General features: G+C 46.4%; 1 protein-coding gene across 1 annotated transcript in view; it reads right to left on the bottom strand.

The window, feature by feature from the left end:
- Positions 1 to 23868, bottom strand: part of HTT (huntingtin) — a 155176-nt gene that overhangs the window by 109361 nt on the left and 21947 nt on the right. The window contains exons 4-12 of the mRNA XM_040489052.1: positions 21584 to 21704; positions 16645 to 16704; positions 16171 to 16250; positions 14457 to 14595; positions 11597 to 11738; positions 10515 to 10693; positions 4747 to 4948; positions 3535 to 3582; positions 1043 to 1123 (exon numbers count right to left, since the gene is read on the bottom strand). Of these exons, the coding sequence (XP_040344986.1) occupies positions 1043 to 1123; positions 3535 to 3582; positions 4747 to 4948; positions 10515 to 10693; positions 11597 to 11738; positions 14457 to 14595; positions 16171 to 16250; positions 16645 to 16704; positions 21584 to 21704 (1052 nt within the window). The remainder of the gene's footprint in view (positions 1 to 1042; positions 1124 to 3534; positions 3583 to 4746; positions 4949 to 10514; positions 10694 to 11596; positions 11739 to 14456; positions 14596 to 16170; positions 16251 to 16644; positions 16705 to 21583; positions 21705 to 23868) is intronic.

The raw sequence follows: 23868 nt of genomic DNA on the forward strand, positions 1-23868 counted from the left end.
ATTTCACTGTAAAACCTGAAGCACGCTCAGTAACATAACCACTTCAAGTCCTTGAGCAACAGCTCCAGCCAGGGCTTGGAGCCACACATAAAGATTTCTGTGATTCACAGGTGGCCTGGCCTGGGATGCGAGGCGGGGCGTCTGCGCACTCTCAGCCAGCAGGGCTCAGAAACGACAGAAAGTCACCGTCGCTGTGAGGTGGGCTTTCCTTCTCCCCAGACTCTGCTCAAGACCGCTAAGCCAGTCCTACCCTCCTGTCCAGCAAATGCGCAGAGCGTTTTCCTAGCTTTTTTTTAAATTCCCACTAAAAAGACACACACACACCACATAAAATTCACTACAAGAAGATCTACGCCAAGCTGTTACCAGGGGTCATTCCTGGAGGCCCCAAGGGCCAGTGAGCCCTTGAGCTCAACAATACTGCAGACGGCTGTAATTTTGTTTTGTTTTTGTAACTAAAAAAAAAAAAAAATCTATTTCTATTTTGTACAAGTGAATAGATAAATAATCACCACTGGAATTTTTCAGATTTTCCTTCCCAAATACCTTAGCCTTATTTCAGCTGTCTAAAAATAATCTTTTGGATAGGACTGTACAATCCAAACCACTCTCATTTAATCCAGTTATTAGTATCTTAAGCAACACTTATCACTCATAAAGTGAATAAAGAATCTGTAAGAAATGTAAATTTCTTTCAAGTTAAACTATCCACAATTTTAATCCCATTTTACCCTCACAATCCCTGTAATTCATGAGACACTTACCTACCATCCCCTACTACATAAGAAGACTTATGCTCAGGGAGCATAAACCTAATTTTAAAAGAGCCTAAACCAAGGAAAATAGCAAGTATTTGATGCAAGAAAACACACAGACACGTTTCAAAGTAAATGCTCGAAAAGAAGCATGGGTTAGCCACCATTCGAGCGAGCTGGCTTCACCGCTACCCCTCAGGAGGGGCAGGACAGGGGTAGGGAAGGTGCAGGGAAGGGGCCAGTAGAGAGGAGAGAGGGGAGCACCACTGCCCCTCCCTCAGAGCTACCTGCGAAGGCGGGGCTGCTGCCCTCCGACCTGGACTCGGAGTCATCCTCCAAGGCTGCTGCGTCTCCGAAGAGCACTTTCCCTAGGAAATGATGTAGCAAGAGTCCTTAAGCTTGCTACACGAAGGACTTTAAAAATCAAACAGATGCACATTCTAAGCGGCAAATCATAAGCATATTTAGTTCACTCTCTCATATAAGAGTATATGAAATATATTTTTAAATAAAAGTATTTTTATACATCTAGTGTGCTAAACACAAAGAAGCCACAATATGATATTTAGATATTATTAAAATCAATAAACCTACATGGAACAAAGTTAAAAGCAATGATTCTCAAACTATAACACCAAATATTTTAATAATTAATAAGTATTTACTGACTTAGACCTGGTTTTTTTAATAATTTATATTATTATTTAATCTTGAAGATTGTTAGCTATAGCTGGAACCAATTCTGTTGGCAACCAGAGCACATATGTAACTACCATGCACCCGAAAGTAGCATAGTGCTACGTGGTAACCAGCTGGAATTAAAATAAAAACTTAAAAACAAAAAGAGTTCAAAAACAAAACAGAAAGACCCTGCAGGTCTTTCCTGTTCTCTTTTCTCTTTTCCTATTCTCCTGTTCTGTTCTCTTTTAAGTTGCCAGATTCTGTGGCTGACAATCAGAACTTGATCTGGGAGGATGGGATAAGGTTCATCTTCTGCACAGTCCTAAAAATACATTTATCAGTTCTTGGTTTCCAAATTATGTCAATTTATAGCATATTAGTAGGAAAAAAGAAAAAAGCCGTAACGATTTAATTGGACTAATTAAATCATTATGGTTACATTACTCAGAGGTCATTAGATGACACTATAGAAGTCATTATTGGCAATTTCTGACTTCTAACTTCACTACTCTTCAAGAAATAGGCCCTAGGTGTGATAACGTCCAGAAATCTATACAGATATGACATTAAAGGGGGAAAAAAGGCAAAGAAAAAGCAAAGGATACCCAAACTCTAGATAAAATTAACATGGCAACTTGATTAATCTACTAATAGAGTCCTTTATTACAGAGCAAGTGGTTTACCTTGAGGAAGCAAATTAAAATTCCACCCTGTGCACTTGGGTGTTAACGAGGGCAGTCGCTGTCTTTGGAATCAGGGGTTTGCCACTCTGACCCAAAGAGCCCACCTCAAAGGGTGCAAGGTCAAGGCTGCTGCACCCCCGCCCTGCCATCCTACATTCAACATCCACTCTGCTTCTGTCTCCCACAGATTTGCAGATCTCACTTGAAAAAAAAGGATTCTGCAACTATATCAAAAAAGCTTAAAAACCACAGGTTCCCATGAAAAAGGAAAACAAACAAAACAAAACAAAATCGTAGAAAAACAAAAAAGATATTGAGGACACAACAACCTTCTGGCCAGAAGGAAACAACTCATCTCAGTGGTGGGAGTCAGCCACCTGTGTCTTCTTCACAGGGAAGGTGACTAAGCAATAAGGCAAGTCCCAGAGCAACTTAGCCACCTGCCTGAAAAGTCCCTTTTCCGGAAGCCTCGTGGCCTTCAAACAATCTCGGTATTTCACCACAATCCCAAACCTGATCAAGTATGCCACTATCATGGCCCAAATATTATTGATTCTAAGTTCTAGGAAATGTTTACTTAATCCAGTCAAGGTAGAATATTATTCCTGTTGAGATCCCATTCGATACTGCAAACAGTATTAGGCATTAGGCTCTCAAACACTCAAAAAATATATGTTGTATACCAATTACACCTCAATAAATTGTAAAAAAAGATTAGTCTTTTAAGATTTCGAAACAGAAAATGGCAGCAATTCTTTCCTATGGAGATCCAGACCAGAAAATAAAATACTTGGGTGTCGTAAAGTGTTAATGTGCACCAAAACTATCACACTACAGGTCCAAAACACTGTGATTTAATAGAAACAAACTGCATCAGAACGTTCCGGCATGTACAAAGCTAAATAGGGTTGAATAATGATAATCAGGCCCAAATTAACCAAATAATTAGGCAGACATCATTCCTGACTAATACTAAACAAAATTCACAGAAAAGGAAGTTAGTTTTATAAAACGTAACACAGACTCTATGAAGGAGTAGGCAAACCAGGACAGGCCCCTTTCTGTGAATAAAGCTTTGCTGAGCACAGGCCACGGCTACGGGCTAAGGCTGCCTCCCGCCCCAAGGCAGAGCTGAACCGATTAGAGACAGGAAGGCCCACCAGAGGCCCTTTACAGGAAAAGTTTGCTGACCCCTGACCTAAAGCATTAGAAATTTATGACACAACGATTCTGATATACAAGCAATTTTCCAAGGCCACCCTACAGAACCATTCAGGCCCAGTTATGAGATTCCAGCAATGTTTATAAATACAATCACTCTGCTGAGAAGAGACACAGGCACAGTCGAAGGCATTACAGAAATACAGAAAAAGCAGTGAGACCCAACATAAGACTCTGAGTTCTGAAATAATCACCTTTTTGTTTTCTTGAAAGGACAGGGCTGCATGAAGAACCCCCTCCGGCTGTAAATCACAGAAAATGACAGATGAAAGTAAGGTGACAAGCTGTTAAAATCCAGAAGGAATTTGAAAATCTTCAAAAAGCTTGATTCAGTTTTAAAACTAGAGAATGTACGAACATATTTCCACAGGCAGTGCTGAACCACCACAGCACAACGCTTTAATTTTGACACATGAAAATTATATCAACGTTCAAATACACAGATCTAAAGATGGGCCCTAAAATACCAAAGAAGCTCAAATAATGTGCATTTAAAAAGTCAAATGAAAGACATTAGAAATCTCAGATTATCTGGTCAATTAATAATCAAATATAAATTTTCATTGGAAACAATCATTAGAAATTAGTATTTCCAGCCAAGTGTTTTCGTAAGGTGTGCATTCCACAGAGGAAAGGATTCTTCAGTACACAGGGCCGTGAACAGGCACATTCTCATTTTCTGCTCATGGTTCAGGCAAACATTTATGTTCGAACGAGGCAGCAATTAGGCCTCCAGTCACACCCTCTCGGCTGTCAACGCCGTGAGCAAAGGCCGTGCCACACACGCGCTGCGCTACATCGACCACACGCCGCCGGGCCCAGGTGAAGCCTGGAGTCAGCAAAAGCCACAGGAGCCTCCTCTGTGCCAGATCCAGTGCTAGAGGCCACGCTTCGGGGTCCCCATCTACTCCAGCTCCCACGGGCAACTCCAGGTCAGACAGGGCCCACCGGGGCTGGAGGAAAACCAGCGGTCAGTCTGCAGGGCAGCACCGTGCAGGGATTAGGGCCCCGTCCCCAAAGGCTTAAAGAAGAGTGGTGGGGGAGGGGGGGGCAGAGGAAGGGGTTTCCTAACGTCTGCCCTCAAGGGCAGAAAGGAACTCTAAAGCCCCTACAAAGACTTGAAGATCCCATCTTGGGCCACGACACGAGGGTCCTGGAAACACTTTCCCTACGGTTTTCGTTTCACGACGGATGAGATGGCATGTGGAGGCAGCCGGGTCAGAGTCGAGAAGCCGGCCTTAGACGCAGGCCTCGTTCTGTCACCTGACCTCTCCACACTTCCGTCTTCCTGTCTACAGCTTAGGCTTCCGAGGGCCCGAAGGGCGCCCCGCTCGGCACAGGGCGGGCCGGCCGCCCGTCCGGTGAGGGAAGCAGGGCGTCGTGGGGACGACCGGCGGAGAACATACCTAGGAGCTCCGCGATGCTGCCGCTGCGGCTCCGGCCGCCGGGCCCATACTGCACGCCGCTCCGCTGCCCGCCGCCCGGCGCGGTCAAGGCCTGCAGGAGCTCGGGCGGGGGCGTCCTGAAGAGCTGTTGCAGGAGCTCCAGCGCCCCAGTCACGGCATTGTGGTCTTGGTGCTGAGTGTAATGCAAGGTCAGTTCGTAAACCTGGAAACACAGGGACGAGTGTCATCAGCATGGTCTCTAAAACGTGTCGTAGGGTTCGCTGCTTTTGAGTCTTATGTTAGCAAATTTGTGCCTTAATTTCTCCCCCTAGAAACGTCTCCATCGTGTCTACCAACATGGTCACGGCTTCCGTGCTGTGTTCTAAATTCCTGGCACGTTGTCCATGGTCAGATTGACTCCTTACAAAAATGAGGCACTTCCACAAGTGCCACACAGGCTAATGAAGACCTGCCTCTGCCCAACCAGCGAGCAGGAAGGGAGAAGAAAGCTCCCGTCCGTGGCAACTGCAGCTGGTCCCACAATCAATGCAAGAGGCACTGTCCTGAGCACCACGGAAAAAAAGTTTCCAAACCTTGTTTTTAATGTCTATTCATTTATTTTTGAGAGAGAGAGAAAGAGAGAGTGCGCGCACAAGCTGGGGAGGAGCAGAACGAGAGGGAGACACAGGATCTGAAGCAGGCTGCAAGCTCCAGGCTATGGGCTGTCAGCGCAGAGCCCGATGCGGGGCTCGAACCCACCAACTTCTAGGTCATGACCTGTACTGAAGTTGGATGCTTAACCGACTGAGCCACCAACCACCCCAAGAGTTTCATTTTAAAAGCATCGCATCCAATTTTCCTAGTGCTCTTAATACTATATTACGTTATACGAACACACTGCACTCTGTTACCTTTATTTCTTTTTTAATTTTAATTTAATTTTATTTTTTTCAGTAACCTCTACACCCAACGTGGGGCTCAAACTCATGACCCCAAGATCAAGAGTCACATGCTCTTCCGACTAAGCCAGCCGGGTGCCCCTCTCTTTCCCTTTAATTAGAGTTGCCGGACAAAATACTAAGCACCCTGTCAAATTTGATTCTTAGATGAATAATTTTGCAGCATAACTCTGTCCTGTGCAATTTCAGACATACTTACACCACAAAATTATTTACGATTTCTCTGCAATTCAAATTTAACTGGCACCCTGCGTGTTTATTTGGTGAATTGGGCAGCGCTACCTTTAATACCCTAAAAGTAATACACATTAAAAAAAAAAAAAAAAAAAAACAGTACAGAGGGGATAAAACAAAAAGTAAATATCTCAGAGGCAGCTTCTTTTTATCATTTGTGTCTAGCTCTTCTGAGGACAGCCTCTATCACCACGGGCCTCGGGTCTACCAACTACAGTCCACGGGCCAAACCTGCCCACCACCTGTTTCTGGACAGATGGGGGGTGCACAGCCACATCTATCGTCCGTGGTGGCCCTCCTGCCACGGTGGTAGAGCTGAACAGCTGGCCCTGCAGAGGAAGGTCGCTGCACCCTGCTCACGATAATCGGCTTCTACCTTGATTTCTGAAGCCATTTATTTTCGACAAACTTTCTATGTAAAATGAAGAAATAAGCACTTCACACTTCCTTTACTCATCTACCCCCTCCCAAATTCTGTTAGCATCATTACTTCATACTATTATTATTATTTAAAATGTTTATTTATTTTGAGATAGATAAAGACAGCGCAAGCAGGGGAGGGGCAGAGAGAGGGAGAGAGAATCCCACGCAGTCTCTGTGCTGCCAGTACAGAACCCAATGTGGGGCTCAATCCCATGAACCGTGAGATCATGACCTGAGCTGAAGTCGGACGCTTAACCGACTGAGCCACCCAGGCGCCCCTCGGTACTTCATACTAAGATTTATACCATTTACATACTATGTAACACTATTTAAATCATATGTGCTTTGCCTAGAAGTTGCGTCTAAAAATGGAATGAAGGGGTACCTGGGTGGCTCGGTCAGTTAAGCGTCCAACTCTTGATTTTGGCTCAGGTCATGATCTCACGGTTGTGAGTTCAAGCCCTGTGTCGGGCTCTGTGCTGACAGCTGGAGCCTGGAGCCTGCTTCAGATTCTGTCTCCCTCTCTCTGCCCCTCCCCCACTCATGCTCTGTCTCCCTCTCAAAAATAAATTAACGCAAATAAATATTAAAACTCCATCATGGGGGCGCCTGGGTGGCGCAGTCGGTTAAGCGTCCGGCTTCAGCCAGGTCACGATCTCGCGGTCCGTGAGTTCGAGCCCCGCGTCGGGCTCTGGGCTGATGGCTCAGAGCCTGGAGCCTGTTTCCGATTCTGTGTCTCCCTCTCTCTCTGCCCCTCCCCCGTTCATGCTCTGTCTCTCTCTGTCCCAAAAATAAGTAAACGTTGAAAAAATAAATAAATAAATAAATAAAACAAACGAAACTCCAGCATGTATCTTATCATGTGTACATACACACTATTTACTGCAAAGGCCGTTCGTGTGACCGGACCCAAAAAGAAACATTTCATTTTTACTAGTGCTGTGTCACTTAAAAGAAAATGTCCCAAAGATAATAAACAGATTCTCTTTTCTCATAATCCAAGATTTGCTTAAAATTAGTTGACACTGGAATTTGCTTCGTAATTGGAGCATAACACCCTTTAATGAATCTTCCTGGTTCTCCTAGAACTGCTCTTCACTGCTCTTTCCCCTCCTTATAAATACATACACGCGCCTTTTTCCCGGCTTCTTAATCCTGACATTCGCTGTGGGCAGTTTCGTGGAGCTCCTCCAACCCCCGTTCCCAATCTGGATGGTGTGCTGCTCACCAGTCCCTCCTACAATACTTCTACCACATTTCTGGGTTGTTAGGTCTTGGCTTATGGATTTCAGGCTTTCCTCTTTTTTTGTATCTATTTCTCATTTTGCTGGAATACACCTTCCAATAAGTTTTTCAAAAAGCATACAATGATAAGCAAACTAAGTTCTTGCATATCTAAAAGTATCCAGGGGGCCTGGGTGGCTCGGTTAAGCGTCCAACTCTTGATTTTGGCTCAAGTCATGATCTTAAGGTTCTTAAGATCAAGCCCTGCATCAGGCTCTGATCTGACAGTATGGAGCCTGCTTGGGATTCTCTCTCTCTCTCCCTCTCTCTCTGACCCTCCCCGACTCCTGCGCAAGCTTTCTCTATCAAAATAAACAAACTTTAAATAAAAAAATTTTTTAAAGTATCTATATTTTGCCCACACTTACTTTACAGTTTATAATTTAGCCAGGCTCAGGATTACTTTAAGTTCTATTTAAATATACTGTAGTTAGCTAAATTACATTGGCAGAGTTGAACTTCTTACTCAAAACAATTTAAGTCAGAATGGCTATCAGCCAAAAGAAAATGGATTAAAATATGATTTAGAGATAATCGTGTCTTGCATGCTCATTCAGTGCTGTGCAGTATCATTTGCTCACTTTGGAGAAAAGTCACCATTAAGAAAATGAGTACTTAAGCTCCGCACCCCATACCCTTCACTCGGTCCTCCCAGGATTACTGCTGCCCCAGTCTGACGTAGTTTCCAACATCCCTCTAGCCTCACACGACTTTCACCAGCGCCCCTGCTAATCGGCGAGGAGCCCTGAGACCTCGTGGGACCCACATCGGTTCCCATCTGCACACGCATGCTCACTCCTTGGACTTGGCAAAGGCTGTAGTGTCTGCCTATAAACTTCTCCCACCTCCGGGCATCTGGTCAAATCCTACCCACCATCAGCATCAGCTCGTAACCAAGCCTCTCGGCCACACCTCCCTGACCTTGGTCATGCAGGGGCCTCCTCACTTGTGCTTCCACAGCACCCCGAACCCACCGCCTCACCACGCTGTCTAGTGATTATTGGCTTGCTTCTCCCAGTAGACTAATGATCTCCAAGGTTTCTTGACCAAGCAGCATTTCTTTAAACATCAGAAAAAAATTCTGAGTATGGAACTGCAGTACTTACGTATTTATTTTAAAATATTATACGAGTACTTACAGAGCTCAGATATCATGCACATCATAAAATGTGTATTGAATCTGACAAGACTCTAGCTGGTTATCAATTTATAGGAAATACAGAAAACAAATATGTTCACTTACAAAACTGTAACAATCAGACGGCCAGGACTGCCACCGGACAATGTGTCCCTTCAACAAATGGACTCACGATGGAAGTGACCATCAGACCAAAGAGAGTCACGGTCCTTGTCAGCCAATCTCACTTGCATACTGATTCCAAAAGAATAAAGTAAACAACTGACAGGATGAGTGGATGACTGATGTTAAGGAAATGTTCTTTTCTTTTTAGGTGTGACCATGGCATTGTCATTAAGTTGTAAAAACAAAGAAGGATACGAACTGGTATACTTCAAGATACAATGATTGGAATTTGCTTCAAAATAATGCAAAAAAAGGGATAATGAGAGAACCATAATTGACCCTGAGTTTATAATTATTAACACAGGCAATAATTACTAAAGGCTATTCCACCTGCGTTTGTATGTCTGGAAATCACCATAATAAAACGTAAAACAAGCAAGATAAGAATGAAATAACCATTTTTTAAATGTATTATTACCTCTAGAAAACCTGTTTTACTCACTAAAACATTCAGTAATGGTTTTTTGAGAGGGCAATATGTAATCGTCATATCTCCTGAGAACGTCATTACTGATATTCTAGAAGACAGCAGAAGGACGGCTGGTTGGAGTGAACTGTCAGACCCCAAACTTTGTTAGAGCCTGCTCCTTCTCAGTTATTTTTCATTAACCAGCACTCCCAGGGCCTTACCACGCACCAGGAAATATTCTAAGCACTTTACAAATATTACCTAACTCAATGCCTAAATCATTAAAGCATTACCTTCGAGTCATCAATTCTATGCAAGAATTATTTTAAGCCACTTAAAATTTTGTACCCTACAAAGTTTAGGTAAGGGACACAACTCATAAGTCCACTTGGCCCAAATAAATACCTATGAACTACAACGTCATCGATATGTGGAAAGCAGAAAACAGAACCAAGGCACCCCCTCAAGACCCCAGGTTGTATGCCTCGACTCCTATATACACCATATGACCATGGGACTTACAGGAAAGGTAAGGGCTTCAGTAGCATCCAGTACACGAAATATGGTGAAAACCCTAACGTGTTAAGCCAAGCTTATGAAATTGCTTGAAACGCAGCCACACTCAAGGTTAACAAAATAACCTGGATGAGCACACCACAAAGAATGAAGTCAACTGCTGAAGTCAGCTGCTTATCACATCGTATCAGAATGTATACAGGGTTTCTCTATACTGCAAAGAGAAGTTTTAACATATTGTTCCTATGCCCCAGGGGACCATGTTCCTAACTCCCCGGGTAGAGAAACCAGTACACCAGACCACGGGTTCCGGGGCAGAGACCACACCGAAAGAGCTCACCACTGCATCCCCAGCACCTGCCCTAGTGCCAAGCACACAGTGGATGCTCAATAAATACTTACTGTACGAATGAGCACATTTCATGAGTCCTGGCTTTACAAACAGGGTACGGCATTCTCGGTAGCCTCATGAGAGATTACCTTCATGCAGGGAATGTGCCATACAGAGGTCACACAGCTAGGGGTCGTGACCTAGGATCGGAACCAGGTGGCCCAGCTGCAGAGACTATTAATCCTCGGCTCTGCCATTTCTCTTCCAAATTATTTGATTCTCTGAATGTCATTTATATACGGGCACTAGAGTGCGCCACGTGGCTCCTACCTGGATGAGCTGCTCAGTTGAGGGACAGACTTCCATTTCTTTCCGTGTCACCCCAAAGCTGCCTTTCAGGCTCGTGTCCTTGACCTGCTGCTGCAGCAAGGGCACCAAATACCTCAACGTGAGCAGCACTCCGAGAATCAGGAGGGTAGAGTGTTCGTCCTCAACAGGAACCAGCAAGCCTAGAAAGGCAGCAGTAAGATTTCTTATCATCATCTGCTTGGAGATTCACAGCTTCGCTTGTTTAAAAGAAGAGATCCACGGGAGAACCGTATTACGAGGTTGGCAGTGAGGAATCAAGATGGACAAACACTATTGTGGAAAAACACACAGGTATCTCATCTTCAGGCCAAACTCCGGGAGTGGCTTTAAAGGAGCAGCTTTACATCCTGGGCTGAGCGAGGCCCGTTAGAGTGAGTCTGGCTGCATCTGAAAGGCAGGCAGTTCTTTCACATCAAATGTCCACACGGCCCCCTCAGCGCTGGCTAGTGTTGATTTCCACAACCACCCCAAGTACAGGAGAAACCGGGAGCAGACCCACACCTGCACGGGGAGCCTGCGAGAGGCCTCAGGGACTCACTATGCTCCTTGCTGACACGTACAGTGTGCAGTCTGCGGCACGAGGGCCAGGCCAGGTGCGCGGGGTGGCACGCTGCCTCACAGCCACTGCCCTGCGAGCTGTCCTAGAGAAGGGGCCCTTTCCTAGTCATCACAAAGGCCCGACGTGGGCTCACGGCAGCCTCCCCGTGGCTCCCATTCAGTGGTCAGCCGGTGCCAAAGGGCCTGGGCTGGGAGATGAGGGGTGCCCGATTTTAAAGAATTTAAAAGCTCTGTCTCAGGGGGTGCCTGGGTGGCTTAGTTGGTTGAATGTCCAACTCCTGGTTTGGGTCGAGAGTCGTGGCATCCAGTCCTGCACGAGGCTCTGCGATGAGTGTGGAACCTGCTTAAGATTCTCCCTCCCTATCCCTCAGCCCCTCCCACTGCACACACGCTCTAATTAAAAAAAAAAAAAAAAGCTCTGTGTCAGGCAAATGCGAGAGCCTGTGCCACACGGTGGGGAAAATCCCCACCACGCTGCATCTTACCCAGGAGTACGTTCAGTAGCCAGCTATAGAAGTACTGCGTCCTTCTGGAGTGCTGGCAGATGGTCACTGCTGAGCCAGCTGCAGTACGCCGAATGGTAGGCGAGCCTGACTTCAGATTCGCTATGAAAGCCTTCAACAGAACCTAGGGAAACACAAATCCAAGTAGATGAAAGACCGAACTCCTATGAAGCTTATCATTTTATTTCAGAAAACGTACTCCAAATTCTCACAGAGTGTAGGTTGTAAACAAATGGACTTTCCCGTAGCATCCCAAATTCGGGACATTCCAGAGCAGTCTGCAAACATGCAGTCTACTTACTTCCCTATAAACTGTAAGTAGGGACCTTGTTCAGGACGTACGTCCTGTACCCAAGAGTGAACACCTGAGCTTCTGGAAAAGGTGTGCCCACGGCATTTGGGTACAGGGTCAGCAAATGACACTGGAAATAAAGGCAGTAAAAAACAACAACGACAACAACAACGAAAATGAAAATGACAAAGTCAAGGAGAAGAGAGTAGTCACCACCTAGAGCCACGTCCTAGCCTGAGGGACGGCTTGCAGTTGTGCTGCTAGTGTCACCGGGAGGTGCTTCCTGGCCTGCAACACCCGCGAACAAGCTGGACTGCAGCAGCACAGTGCCCGCGGGTGTTTCCTAAGGAGCAGGAGAAGACGCCTTGGTCTCTGAAGCAACAGGCTGACCCAAAGGAGATGGTGCCAGAATACCAATGGTGGCCATGTAAGTCTTAACAAAAATATCCAAAAAAGGAGTGATCGCCTACTTTCACGAGTTAGGAAACTATCTTACGTAAGAACCAGGTAACAATTAAAAGCACAACAAAGAGTTACAGCTAATAAACCAAAAAAGATAAAATGTCATCCTAAAAATAGTCGACCCCGAAAGAAGCAGGCTCACAGAGGGAAAGCAGGCTCACCATCCATCACCTCGGAAAGCTCACCAGGGGACAAGTCCCCACCATACACCTGCTTCCAATCAGCTTTTTAGAGTCTCACTCAAATCTAAATGCACAAGTGCCAACGTAACAGAGAAAGACCAGAACAGAGGAAGTCAGAAGAAACAGAAGTCAAAAAAAGTTGTCAAGAAAACTGTAATCCATCCTCAGAAAGAGAAGAGTATATTCATGAAGCAGGAAGAGGATGCCAGAAAACATAATCATTCTGGACACAAGGAGCTCTTAGATATTAACGAACACAACAGAAGGGTTTGAGATGGACGTCTAGAAAGTACAGAAAAAAGAAAAGGAAAACAGAAATAAGAGATGACACAAAATTCCATCAAAACAAGGAAGTATGCCTAGAAAGGTAAAGGTATGGCATCCAGAAATCAGGCGTCCAAAAGGAAAGCAGCAAAAACGATTCCTAGGATGACAGCAAAGAAAAGTCTGAAGATACAACTGCACCTCGGGCCTAAAGAGCATCCAGACCAGACCGAGGCAGACAGCTGGAGAATTCTAGGTCAGAGGACTCCGGTGGAGAAAATGGACCCAATACATGGTCTGCCATGTGCAGAATTGCACCGAGACACATTTTACAAAGCTGTTGGAAAGTATGAGAAGATATCAACGGCCAAAGAAGAACAAGCAAAATAAAAAAGAGGCAATTATTAACTCCCAAAAAACCAAAAAGTTCTACAAAGAAATAGAATCATAGCACGGAACATTGTTGTGACTATTACTTGGGCATGAAATGCCACGCTGAATACTAACGTAACTATAGTAAGAAGATGGGAGCCAGTTAGAACTAAATTTATCACTCATTTAAAAACAAAACAAACAAACAAACAAACAAAAAAAACCAAGCCGCCTAGCTGTATATTGCTACGACATATATGCTATATAGCATGTTATCTAGAAATGTGGATGGAAATGCCAAAAGAAACACTAACAAAGGAATGGCCCACAAAAAGGAGGAAGTCAAGAATCCTCATGTGGCAGGGTCACAATTTCTGGTCATTAAAAATAAAACACAGGGGGAGCTGGGTGGCTCAGTCGGTTAGGAGTCCAGCTCCTGGTTTCGGCTCAGGTCGTGATCTCACGGTTTGTGAGTTCAAGCCCCACATCGGGCCCTGTGCTGACAGTATGGAGCCGGCCTGGGATTCTTTGTCTCCCTCATTCTCTCTCTGCCCCTCCCAGGCTCACTCTCTCGGTCTCTCTCTCAAAAATAAATAAACAAACTTAAAAAAAATTTAAACTAAATAAAACACAAACGTGAGTGTGGAAGCTGCTTATTTTGCTTGTTGGGCACAGAAGAGAGGTCAAGTGGTCCCCACTGGCTGCAGGGGACCATCAGTGAGCTTTCTCCTGCCTGCACTTCTGGGACAGTCACCTCTCCCCAGCTAGGTTAAGGAGTCCACCTAATATACCAAGAACCAATCTGTTCTAGAAAACCACCTTCTGAATTTGCATCTATAAACCATCTCCTTACTTAACTCTACCCCACAATAAGAAAGAAGAAATCGAAAGAAGCTGTCTGTGTGCCTCGAAATAATTAAAAACATGGGGCGCCTGGGTGGCGCAGTCGGTTAAGCGTCCGACTTCAGCCAGGTCACGATCTCGCGGTCCGGGAGTTCGAGCCCCGCGTCAGGCTCTGGGCTGATGGCTCAGAGCCTGGAGCCTGTTTCCGATTCTGTGTCTCCCTCTCTCTCTGCCCCTCCCCGTTCATACTGTGTCTCTCTCTGTCCCAAAAATAAATAAACGTTGAAAAAATAAATAAGAAATAATTAAAAACATTTTAACTTAAATTATGAAGCACAATATAACTTAAGACGTGCTCTCACACGATGGCCTGTCCAAAAAGCCCACAAGACTCATTCACATTTGTGACTTACGGTGATAATCGTACCTTAATTTCATTGTCATTTGCAAAATTGCCAAAAGAAGCCATAATTTTAGGTACAGCTGCAGCCAAGGTCTCCTGAACAGATTCCTCGGGTCTCTTGCTTATTCGAGTCAGGCAAGGCAAAAGGTTTACCAAGTAAGGCCTGCATGTATGAAAGGAACATGAGTTATTCTTCCAGGTCTACGTTACTGAGGAATAGAAACAATTAGTTTAGTACCTGTTAGGGAAGAGCCAGTTTTCATATGCAAAACAGTCCTTAACAGAAAGTAGACAAAAAGATCAGGGGGGGCTAAATGCACACCAAGTTCCAATGTTGGGAGACGTTCATCCTTCATTTCTCTGTAATCATACAGGACTCTCACCTTGTTTGAAAAACCGTTCGTAGTAAATTATAACAGTGAAGTATTCATATTTTAAATCAGAAAATAATAGGTAACAAATAAAAGTTAAGAAATGAAACATTTTCTTGGAAAAGGAGCTTTGCAAGGAAATATTTATAAGTGTTCAAACTAAATACGGTCTTCGAGATAAGACGTGGCCCTCCAGAGAGGAAAAGCAGACCGTGCAGGATGCAGGAGAAGGGAGTCACTGGACAGCAGAGCGGAAACCACAGGAGACCCCTCACAAACACGCACCCAAGGTGAACAGGCGCCCTCTGGTGGCGGAGAAGAGCAGGCCTACACCTGGGACTAGGACTATTTTGCCTGAAAAAAATAAACCAGCCACAAGGAACAAAGAAACGTGCAAAGAAGCAACATCAGGCCAATGTGTTAACAGACAGTGGCCGAGATGGTAGTCAGTGGAGGCAAGATCTCCCCGAGTAAGGAGTCCGGATTTTATCTCAACAGCTCTGGGAAATGACTTTCAGTAGAAAGTTTAAGTAAGGAAATGACATGACCCGATCACATTTTTTAAGGTCACCTGGGCCGCTGTGTGGAGAACTTGGGATGTGCTGCTTCAAAGATATAAAAAAAATTTCAAAATATGGATAGTAAAAGAAAAAAGTTGCATAAAAAGAAATTTCCTTAGTGATGTATCTCCACAGCCACATAAGATTCTTGTTCAACTCAAAATCAGTGGGATAAATCGTGGTTTCCCACTAACAGTGAGGGTCGGGGCCCCTGCACCAGTTCCTCCGGGACGCAGCCCAGGGCCTCTGGACATCGGTCTTGCTGGTTAAGGAGAAGAAGGCACAGATTAAAAACCAGGGACTTCTTTTGATTCTCAATCCACTGGGGACAGACTGTTGCCACCAGTCAAACTTTATTCAGTTTAACACTCACAGTTCGAACCCATATGAGAGACAAAGGCATATTTCTAGAGAATTCCTACGGCAAGCAATGATGAGACCGGTTCTCAACCTTCAACCACATGATGAGCATCTGCTCGGCGACGAGCACGTGCAGACACGGTCACCGGGGCCGTGCTGCCACAGAGGACACACAGGGAAGACCCCGCTGTCCTGGGGGGCGTGCCTCTGTCTCTTGGGGGCATGGGTGGACAGAAAATGAACACGCACACCGACAGTGTCCCAGAGTGCTTCTGAGAAGTGCTATGATGAGAACAGAAGCAGGAAACACCGGCCACGACATGGAAGGCAGTGGTGGACAGCGTTAGCCGGAGCTCAGGGAAGACACTTGAGCTGAGAGGTACAGAATCCACAGGAGCTGGCTCCCCACCAACGCACAGCGCTAATAGGCCAGAGCGCGCCGCCTACCTGCATTTCTGAGGCCGAACCAGGTGAGCCAGCTCCGCAAACCTCCACAGGGCAGCACGCAGGCTCCGGGGAGCGCCATTCTGAGGAGGGGCGGGGCGGGGAGAGTGACACGTTACATTTCAGAGTCAGGGACACTATGCACCAAAGGGTCCTCACAGACACAAGAGCATCTGCTTATTGCTTATTTCTACGTTTTAGAGACAAGGCCACGCACAAGCGTAACCACTGCAGAAACGTCGCGGCCGAGGGGCTTCACTTACACAGATACAGAAACTAATTCCCATCTCCTCTCATAAATAATGAAATAATGAAGAGCAACCTTGCAAAGAAAAATAAAACAGTGAAGTCTGCTCTACCAAACAGCATTTCCTTCTCACATTCCCACTTATTAAATAAAAGACAAGAGTTCACGTCTACCGCTCCATGCAGTGACACAGTTACCACTTCCTTCAGTAAGAGAAAACAAAAGCCTACCTTTTTGATTTCCTTATAGAGTTCAAGCTGTAACCGCGGAAGATTCGAGTCCATCAGCGCCTGCAACGGAACACAAGAGAGCTGGTCACAGAAGGCTCATTCCACCAGCAGCCCGGAAGAAAACTAAAAGGCAATTAAAATTTCACTTCGGGGGCAAAGTAGAACAGAAGAGCAACGAAACCAAGAGCCTGCTCGTTAAGAAAGAGGCACATATATTTGGGAAGATACTGAATAAACTAGACACAGGTCATTCACCTGAATAAAAACACAGAAGCAAAAGAATTCAACTTGATCTATAATCAAGTACTACATAATACTGAGGTTAAATGGTAGATGGTTCAAATTCATTCTAATGCTCTTATATCAAACCCTTTATAGGTCTTCAGCAAGAGAAGAAAACACCTGAAAGGTTTTTCTTCATTAAAGTGCATTCTGCTAGATGAACCAACATTAGCAGTGGCCTGAATGAGGTCTGTGGTGCCGGCAGGGCAGGGAGTCCACTTGGAAGATGAGAGCCCCTCGCTCGACGTGGGAACACACGTCTTGGCGGGCACAGAGCCCTTGTCCTTTCCCAAGGTCCTCCCTGGACGCATGGGTGCTCCCAGCCCCATGGTTCAGAACCCACAGCCAGCGAGGAGCCTCGTGCTCCTCACAACGCATTTCTCGCCCCCATCCCTGCTCACTTAGGGGCCAAACCAAAACTAATGGCCACGAGGTCAACTTCAACCCAGTGAGAATGGCTGACAGCCGCCACCAGCTTGCCCGCACAAAGCCCATGTCAGAGAGGGCTTCTCGGGATGGAAGGGAAGGAAAGAGTCCTGGCCCCCACTCTTGCCCTGGGAACCCTCTCCTCTGAAACGGTACTGCCGATGGCCTGTCCACCAAGAAGACAGCAGAGACATAACCAAGCCTCAAACCAAGCTTCTCTCACGTGATACACAGCATATGATGGCTACAACCTGAGCTGGTCTGAGTACAACTCAGGTGACTCACCTACTAGTTCGGTGAGCTTTAAAGTCAAAAGCAGAGCTCCATTTGGGGAGGTTCCAAAGTATAACAATATCTCAGAAATGTTTCTTTTAATTCTTTTTTTTAACGCTTATTATTTATTTTTTGAGAGAGAGAGAGAGAGAGAGAGAGAGCGAGCGAGCAGGGGAGGGGAAAAGAGAGAAGGAGACACAGAATCTGAAGCAGGCTCCAGGCTCTACGCTGTCAGCACAGAGCCCGATGAGGGCCTCAAGCTCACGAACCGCAAGATCATGACCTGAGCAGAAGTCGGACACTTAACCAACTGAGCCACCCAGGCACCCCAATATCTCAGAAATTTTTAAATCCTAATCCTTCCATTTCAGCTTCTACTAAAAATCCTTAAATGAACACACCAAAACAGACATATATTAAGGCACTACTTGCAAATAAAACCAGAAGGTATATCCCAAGTTTTATTTCACGTTATGTTTTATAAGCTAATCTCGAATTTAGTTTGTAACAAGAGAAAACAAACCCTCAAACCCCTAATAGCACAGAATCGGGGTTCCCAGACCCTGGGGACAGCAATCTGACCCTTCCCTGCTCCTGAACCTTCCACACTGAAGCAGACATACCCGCTCAGCTGCCAAATCGAGCCTGTGACAGCCTGCCTCTGCGTCCTCGCTCACGCTCCCGGGGCCACCGTCCTGGCCCAGACCTCACTCTCCCAGGCCTGGACTACTCAACCTCCCACGTGGATCCTCAGTGCCCAGGTCCCTCTCCCCTCCAAGGCAGGCACACACTGTCACAAGGCTACTCTTCCAAACTAAAGCTCCCCGCTGACCACGTCGAAAATCTGAGAGCTCCTCATCCTCTACCAAATGAAGTACAAACCCTCGGAACTGGCCCTCAACACCCCTGTTCTCCGATGACACACACTGGAGCCACCCTCCTCTGAGAGCCTGCAGAGGCTTCCTGGGCCTCCTAGAGGCAGCTGTGCAGTGGTCAAGAAGCCCCCCATCTCCTCACTCACCACCACCTCCAGGAAGCCTTCTCTGCCTCCCCAGACGAAGTCACCTCGAGCTCCTGCCTGCCATGAGGAGTTGCCGACGTCTCTCAGAACTTAGAGTCTGTGCCATGTACTGAACTATTTCTGTAAAAAGATGCTTCTCCACCTGAGACTGAAAGTCACGAGGCAGGAGCATGCTGTTGGGCCACGCCAGGCATTTTCCTACATAAATGAAAAGCACCACGCATCCCACTGCTTAGGCCATGCTGAGCCCGGTCCTCATGAGAAGCACAGCAATACTCAACAGAAGACCAAAGCCCAGGACGTGACTCCCGGTGACGGTGTCTGTGTTCCTGCCTTCCTGACACCGAGCCGAGGGGTCGTCCGCGGGCTCCCAAGCCTGTCCTTCCTCTGCCGCAATGACAGCAAATCAAGCCAGACCTGGTCCCATCCCAGCCTGCTCAACCTGCAGACCAGAGCATCTGGGGAGGCACGGATCTGAGTGCAGCCAAACCTCACCATGCCGACTGTAAGCAGAAAGAAGTTGAGAGAGGCTGACCTCGTCTTAACGTCCGGGGACATAACAGGAAATCTTTAAACCTCTGCCCTGGGAGGCCTGACACAGAGGAAATGGGACAAAAGCAGGGAGGTGGCCAACCCTCAGGTCACGAGCCAGCGTCACGGCCGACAACCACCACACGTTCACCAAGCTATTCTGTCCAGCGGCTCTTAGAAACAGGTCACCGAAGAGGACAGGCTTAAAAATGGAACAAAGCTTACGTGTCCAATGGTCAACTCAGAGCACTCTGGGGCCACACTGTCCCCTCTGCCCTCCTAAGTCTCCCTCTCGCCATGAACCAAGGCATGGTGCCCTCTTTAGGTGCTGTGATTCTAAGCATCAGATTTAAGAACTGAAATATCAGAAAAAGCCCAGCCTGGCCCTGCCTGCAGGAATAAAAGAAGCAAGCCAGGATATTTAGGCCTGGAGGGAAGTGAACACAACTGAAAAAGGCCATCTGCAGATACGCTGCGGGACCCCACGCACAAGTGTCGCCGACGGGTCACGCGGCACAGGGAGCAAGGGTACCTGGCCACTGGGCATATGTCGCAGTGGGAGGCGGGGTGCGAGCGAGAGCAGGGGGTGCAGGCGGAAGGAGAAGACCGGGTGGCTGCCCAGAGATGGGGGAGGGCCTCCCTAAGGCTGCTCCTGACAGAGTGAGCTGGGCGCCATGGCTACCGAGCCCAGAGAGCATGCCAGCCAAGAAACAACACGCTCCCAGAAGGGAAGGATTCCTGAAGACCGCGGAGTCTGTGTGACGGCAGAGAGGACAGCTGGTGCGCTCGCATGCCCCTCAGTCTCCTGGGGTAAGAATGTGAGAATCTCATCATTACAAGACTACACCTCTTGCCACCTGGAGGACCAGTGAGGGGCCAGGATGGTGCTGAGCACGTCACCTACACCACCACCTTTGACCCTCACACACACACACACACACAGACACACACACACACACACACACACTCCTGCACACCACCAAACCTTGTCTGATTCCCTTTGTAGGTGAGGAAATCGAGGCTCACAGATTTGCATACGTTTCTCATAGCTGTTCAGTTGGTAGGGGACAGAGGAAGGGCTCAAAAGCAGTTCTCCTTCACCCCAAAATCCACGTATGCGTTATCAGCCCGGTAAAGTGCCTCCGTCTCCCTGAACGTAGCAGGCGGGGGGTGATCCTCTCCCGGAGGAAGGCTGGATCCGTGAGGGAGGAAGGAAGGATAACTGCTCGGCCAACGTAAAATGCGACCACTCTGCAGAGAAAGCCCCGGGAAAGACTCCAAAGGACAGTTTGATTTATCAAGACCCTAACGAGACGGGAAATACTCAACTAGCCTATGTTAGCTCGGGGTCCTTGGTCCATCTGGCCAGGTGAGCATCACCGGGAAAAGAGCCTCCACGGAAAACCAAGAGACGGAGGCTCTTCTCAAAGGCTTATCTAAGTGTCACGAGTGGAACTGAAGGCAATAAGAAAAAAATAAGAAAACCAGAAAGGTCCACAAAACAAGGACCCCTGCAGGGAAGGAAACAAGGTACGTTTTTTTTCCTGAACCATTGCCAAGAAATGGCTTTTGGAGGAAGTGTCCAGAACCGTGTCAGAGACCCATCCTCGGTGCCCACGGCCTATGGTGGGAGACTAAGTATGGACACACAACCCATAAGGCCCGTCCACAAACTCAAAGGTGGCCTAGGAGAAGTGACCGGGATGGGCTGGGGACACTAGAAGAAGGGCAGAATGACAAAAACAAGGACAGTTTTCCACTACATTAGGAATTGTGGAAGAGGGCCTTTATCTTCAAAGGCAGCAGAGAACAGAAAAAGAAGAAGAGTAGCTTGAAGCTCTGGTGATGTTGGGCACAAAGTCGGCCTCAGGAAGCAGTGACAGAAGAAGACAGGTGTCCCCTCCCTGCTCCTCAGCTTGCCTGTAGCCCAAATGCTTTGGCATTCCGGCTCTGCCGTCCCTCCTTGGGAACTCCTTCCACCCCGTGCCACCACACCAGCCCCAGCCGGTCTGGGACAGAAGTCACGTCTTTATGGGCACACAGCACTGCCCGACCCAGGTCTCCGCAGGACAGGGAAAGCAGACAAAGGAAGGGAAGCTAGAGGCACCACAGACAGACTGCATTCACCTGTCCCCTGCCCTCCCAGGGCCTTGTGGCTGCTCGAGGTTCAGCCCACACAGAAGCTGGTGTCTGTAGTGACATTTCCCCCAAGAACACCGACGGCTGCCAGTACAGCCCATCTGTGACTTAGGCACACACACGGCCTTCTGAGTCAGCAGGGGCGACAGGCAGGCTGGCAACCGCGAAAGAACGTCGGCGGACATCCGGAGCGACTCCGCCCCTCCAAACACGGTCTGTTCTCTCGGCCACATCGCAGCTGGGAGAGCACGGCTCACAGGGGCTTACTTTTATGACTCTGTTGAGGCACTCGTCAGCCACCATCCTGACATCCGACTCTGCATCATCACTGCACAGCAGGAAGAGTTCCATAGCGATGCCCAGAAGTTTCTGAAATTCTGGAGAATTTCTAAGTAAAAAAAAAAGAGAGAGAGAGGCTGTCACGGCCAAGAGGAGCCTAGAAGACATGACAATGAAATGCAATGAGGTATCTGGTGTCCTCTACAGGACGCTGGAACAGTAAAACGACATTACATAAAAATGAAGGTTAATAAGTACATTAACACTGATTCATCAACTGTGAAAAACATACCACAGTAACGTAAGATGCTAAGAACTGGGGTAACCGGATGTGAGGTAGAGGGGAACTCTCTATGCATCTTTACAATTTTTTTTAAGTCTAAAACTATTCTAAAATTTAAAAGCTTATTTGGAAAAAAAATTGTAAGACAAATTTCATTTTTTAAAGCTTTAGTTAAATCAACCTCAAAAAACCACTGTTTTGTATGTATTTTGAACTCCATAAAAAAGAGGAAAGAAAGATACTGCTTCACTCCCAGACAGCCATCTGCCACTCTCTGCCAACAGGTTACTTCTACTCTTGCTGACAGTATTCTTGGAACCCTGAAAATCAGTATACCAATATGACTCTTTTACTCCTTTTTATTCTTGCTTCCAATGTGTTCCAAAGTATAACCACATTTCACCGTAAGACGACACACGATCACGGGCAGGCTGTGCTTTCTGCTGCTCTGTCCCAGTCTCGCAAAGACGGGAGTCTATGTAACACTCGCAGATGATTTTAAAATGCTTGACTGAGACCGTCTGTCTGCGTTGTTGTGATCCATGTGGCTAAGCACAGCCGCGGCAGAGAAAAGCTGGTGGGCCGTGTACTGGACTAGATTTCCCGGCACCGTGAAGTACCACCAGCCCAAACACGGCCCCTGAATAATGCCGCTATCTTTGAAGACTCAAACTCCGACTGTTTCCCGGTCTCCCCCTAGAGTCCTCGGAGATGGAGGTCCTCTCCCCCTTTCTCACTTCATCGTGGTTCCTACCAACGGTCAGGACCACGAGCCTAAGAGAAACCAGGGGACCATCTTAACAACGGCCGACAAATACAGGCAAGAAACAAAACATGCCACCCAGCGCGACTTCAGACCTCATCTGTGGGGAACACAGCTGTGAAAAAAGGGCTCAGCAGGAAAGGCCTCCGGACACGGACACGGCCGCTCCAAGCAGCGCTGGCTACAGAAACACAGCCTGAGCCATACGTGTGATTTTACAGTTTCTGGGGCACACGTCAAAAAGAAAAAGAAAAAACAAAATTAATTTTAATAACACGTCATTTCATCCCATATATCCAAAATATAACTACTTCAACATGTAATCAATATGGAAAAATTACCGTCTACTTAACAATCTTTTCTTTAGAGCACATCTCAATTCAGACACAAAACTTTCATCAGACATACTGTATCTGTGTTTAGACTTCATAAAACCCACAGATGAAAAAGTTTGCTTTCAAAGGTTTGCTTTCAAGTAATAAATAAGTTCTGAACATCTAATGCACAACATAGTGATTACAGTCGGTCCATAATACTATATTATAAACTTCAAAATTGCTATGAGACCAGATCTTAACTGTTCTCAACACAGAAAAGGAACAATAATTATGTGACTTGATAAAGGTATTAGCTGACACCAATCACATTGCAATATATAAACGTATCAAACCATCGTGCTATACTTCAAACTTAGGTCAATTATGTCTCAATTAAAAGAAAAAAATAAGTTCATATACCATTTCCAACCATGCTTAAAAGTTCTCCAATAACTAAATCGAATACTGATTTTTAATAATTTAATAAAACAGATATAGGGCTAATGAGGTTATAGGTTCCTTCTTGAGAGAGGTTTAGAAATGTCTTTTAAGAAACCTGTCCGTTTCACCTAAATTGTCCGGTTTACCGGCATAAAGTTTTTCCCAATACTCCCATCTAATCCTCTTAATATCTATAGAACCCACACGAAAATCATCTCCCTCACCCCAGGTACTGGTCATTTGTGACTGCACTCTTTCTTACCTGGCCAGTCAGTCTGATTAATCTCACCGACATTCTCAAAGAACTCACTTCAGGTTTGAGTTACTGCAGACTTCTCTGTTTTCGATTTTACTAACTTCTGCTCTTATCTTTATATCCATTCTTCTGATAAATTTGGGTTTCACATGCTCTTGTTTTTCAAGTTTCCTGACATGGGAGCTAAGGGCATTGATTTGAGACCTTTCTCTT

This window comes from Herpailurus yagouaroundi, unplaced genomic scaffold (genome assembly GCF_014898765.1).
Source record: "Herpailurus yagouaroundi ecotype Mexico unplaced genomic scaffold, PumYag 28, whole genome shotgun sequence".
Taxonomy (NCBI): Eukaryota; Metazoa; Chordata; class Mammalia; order Carnivora; family Felidae; genus Herpailurus; species Herpailurus yagouaroundi.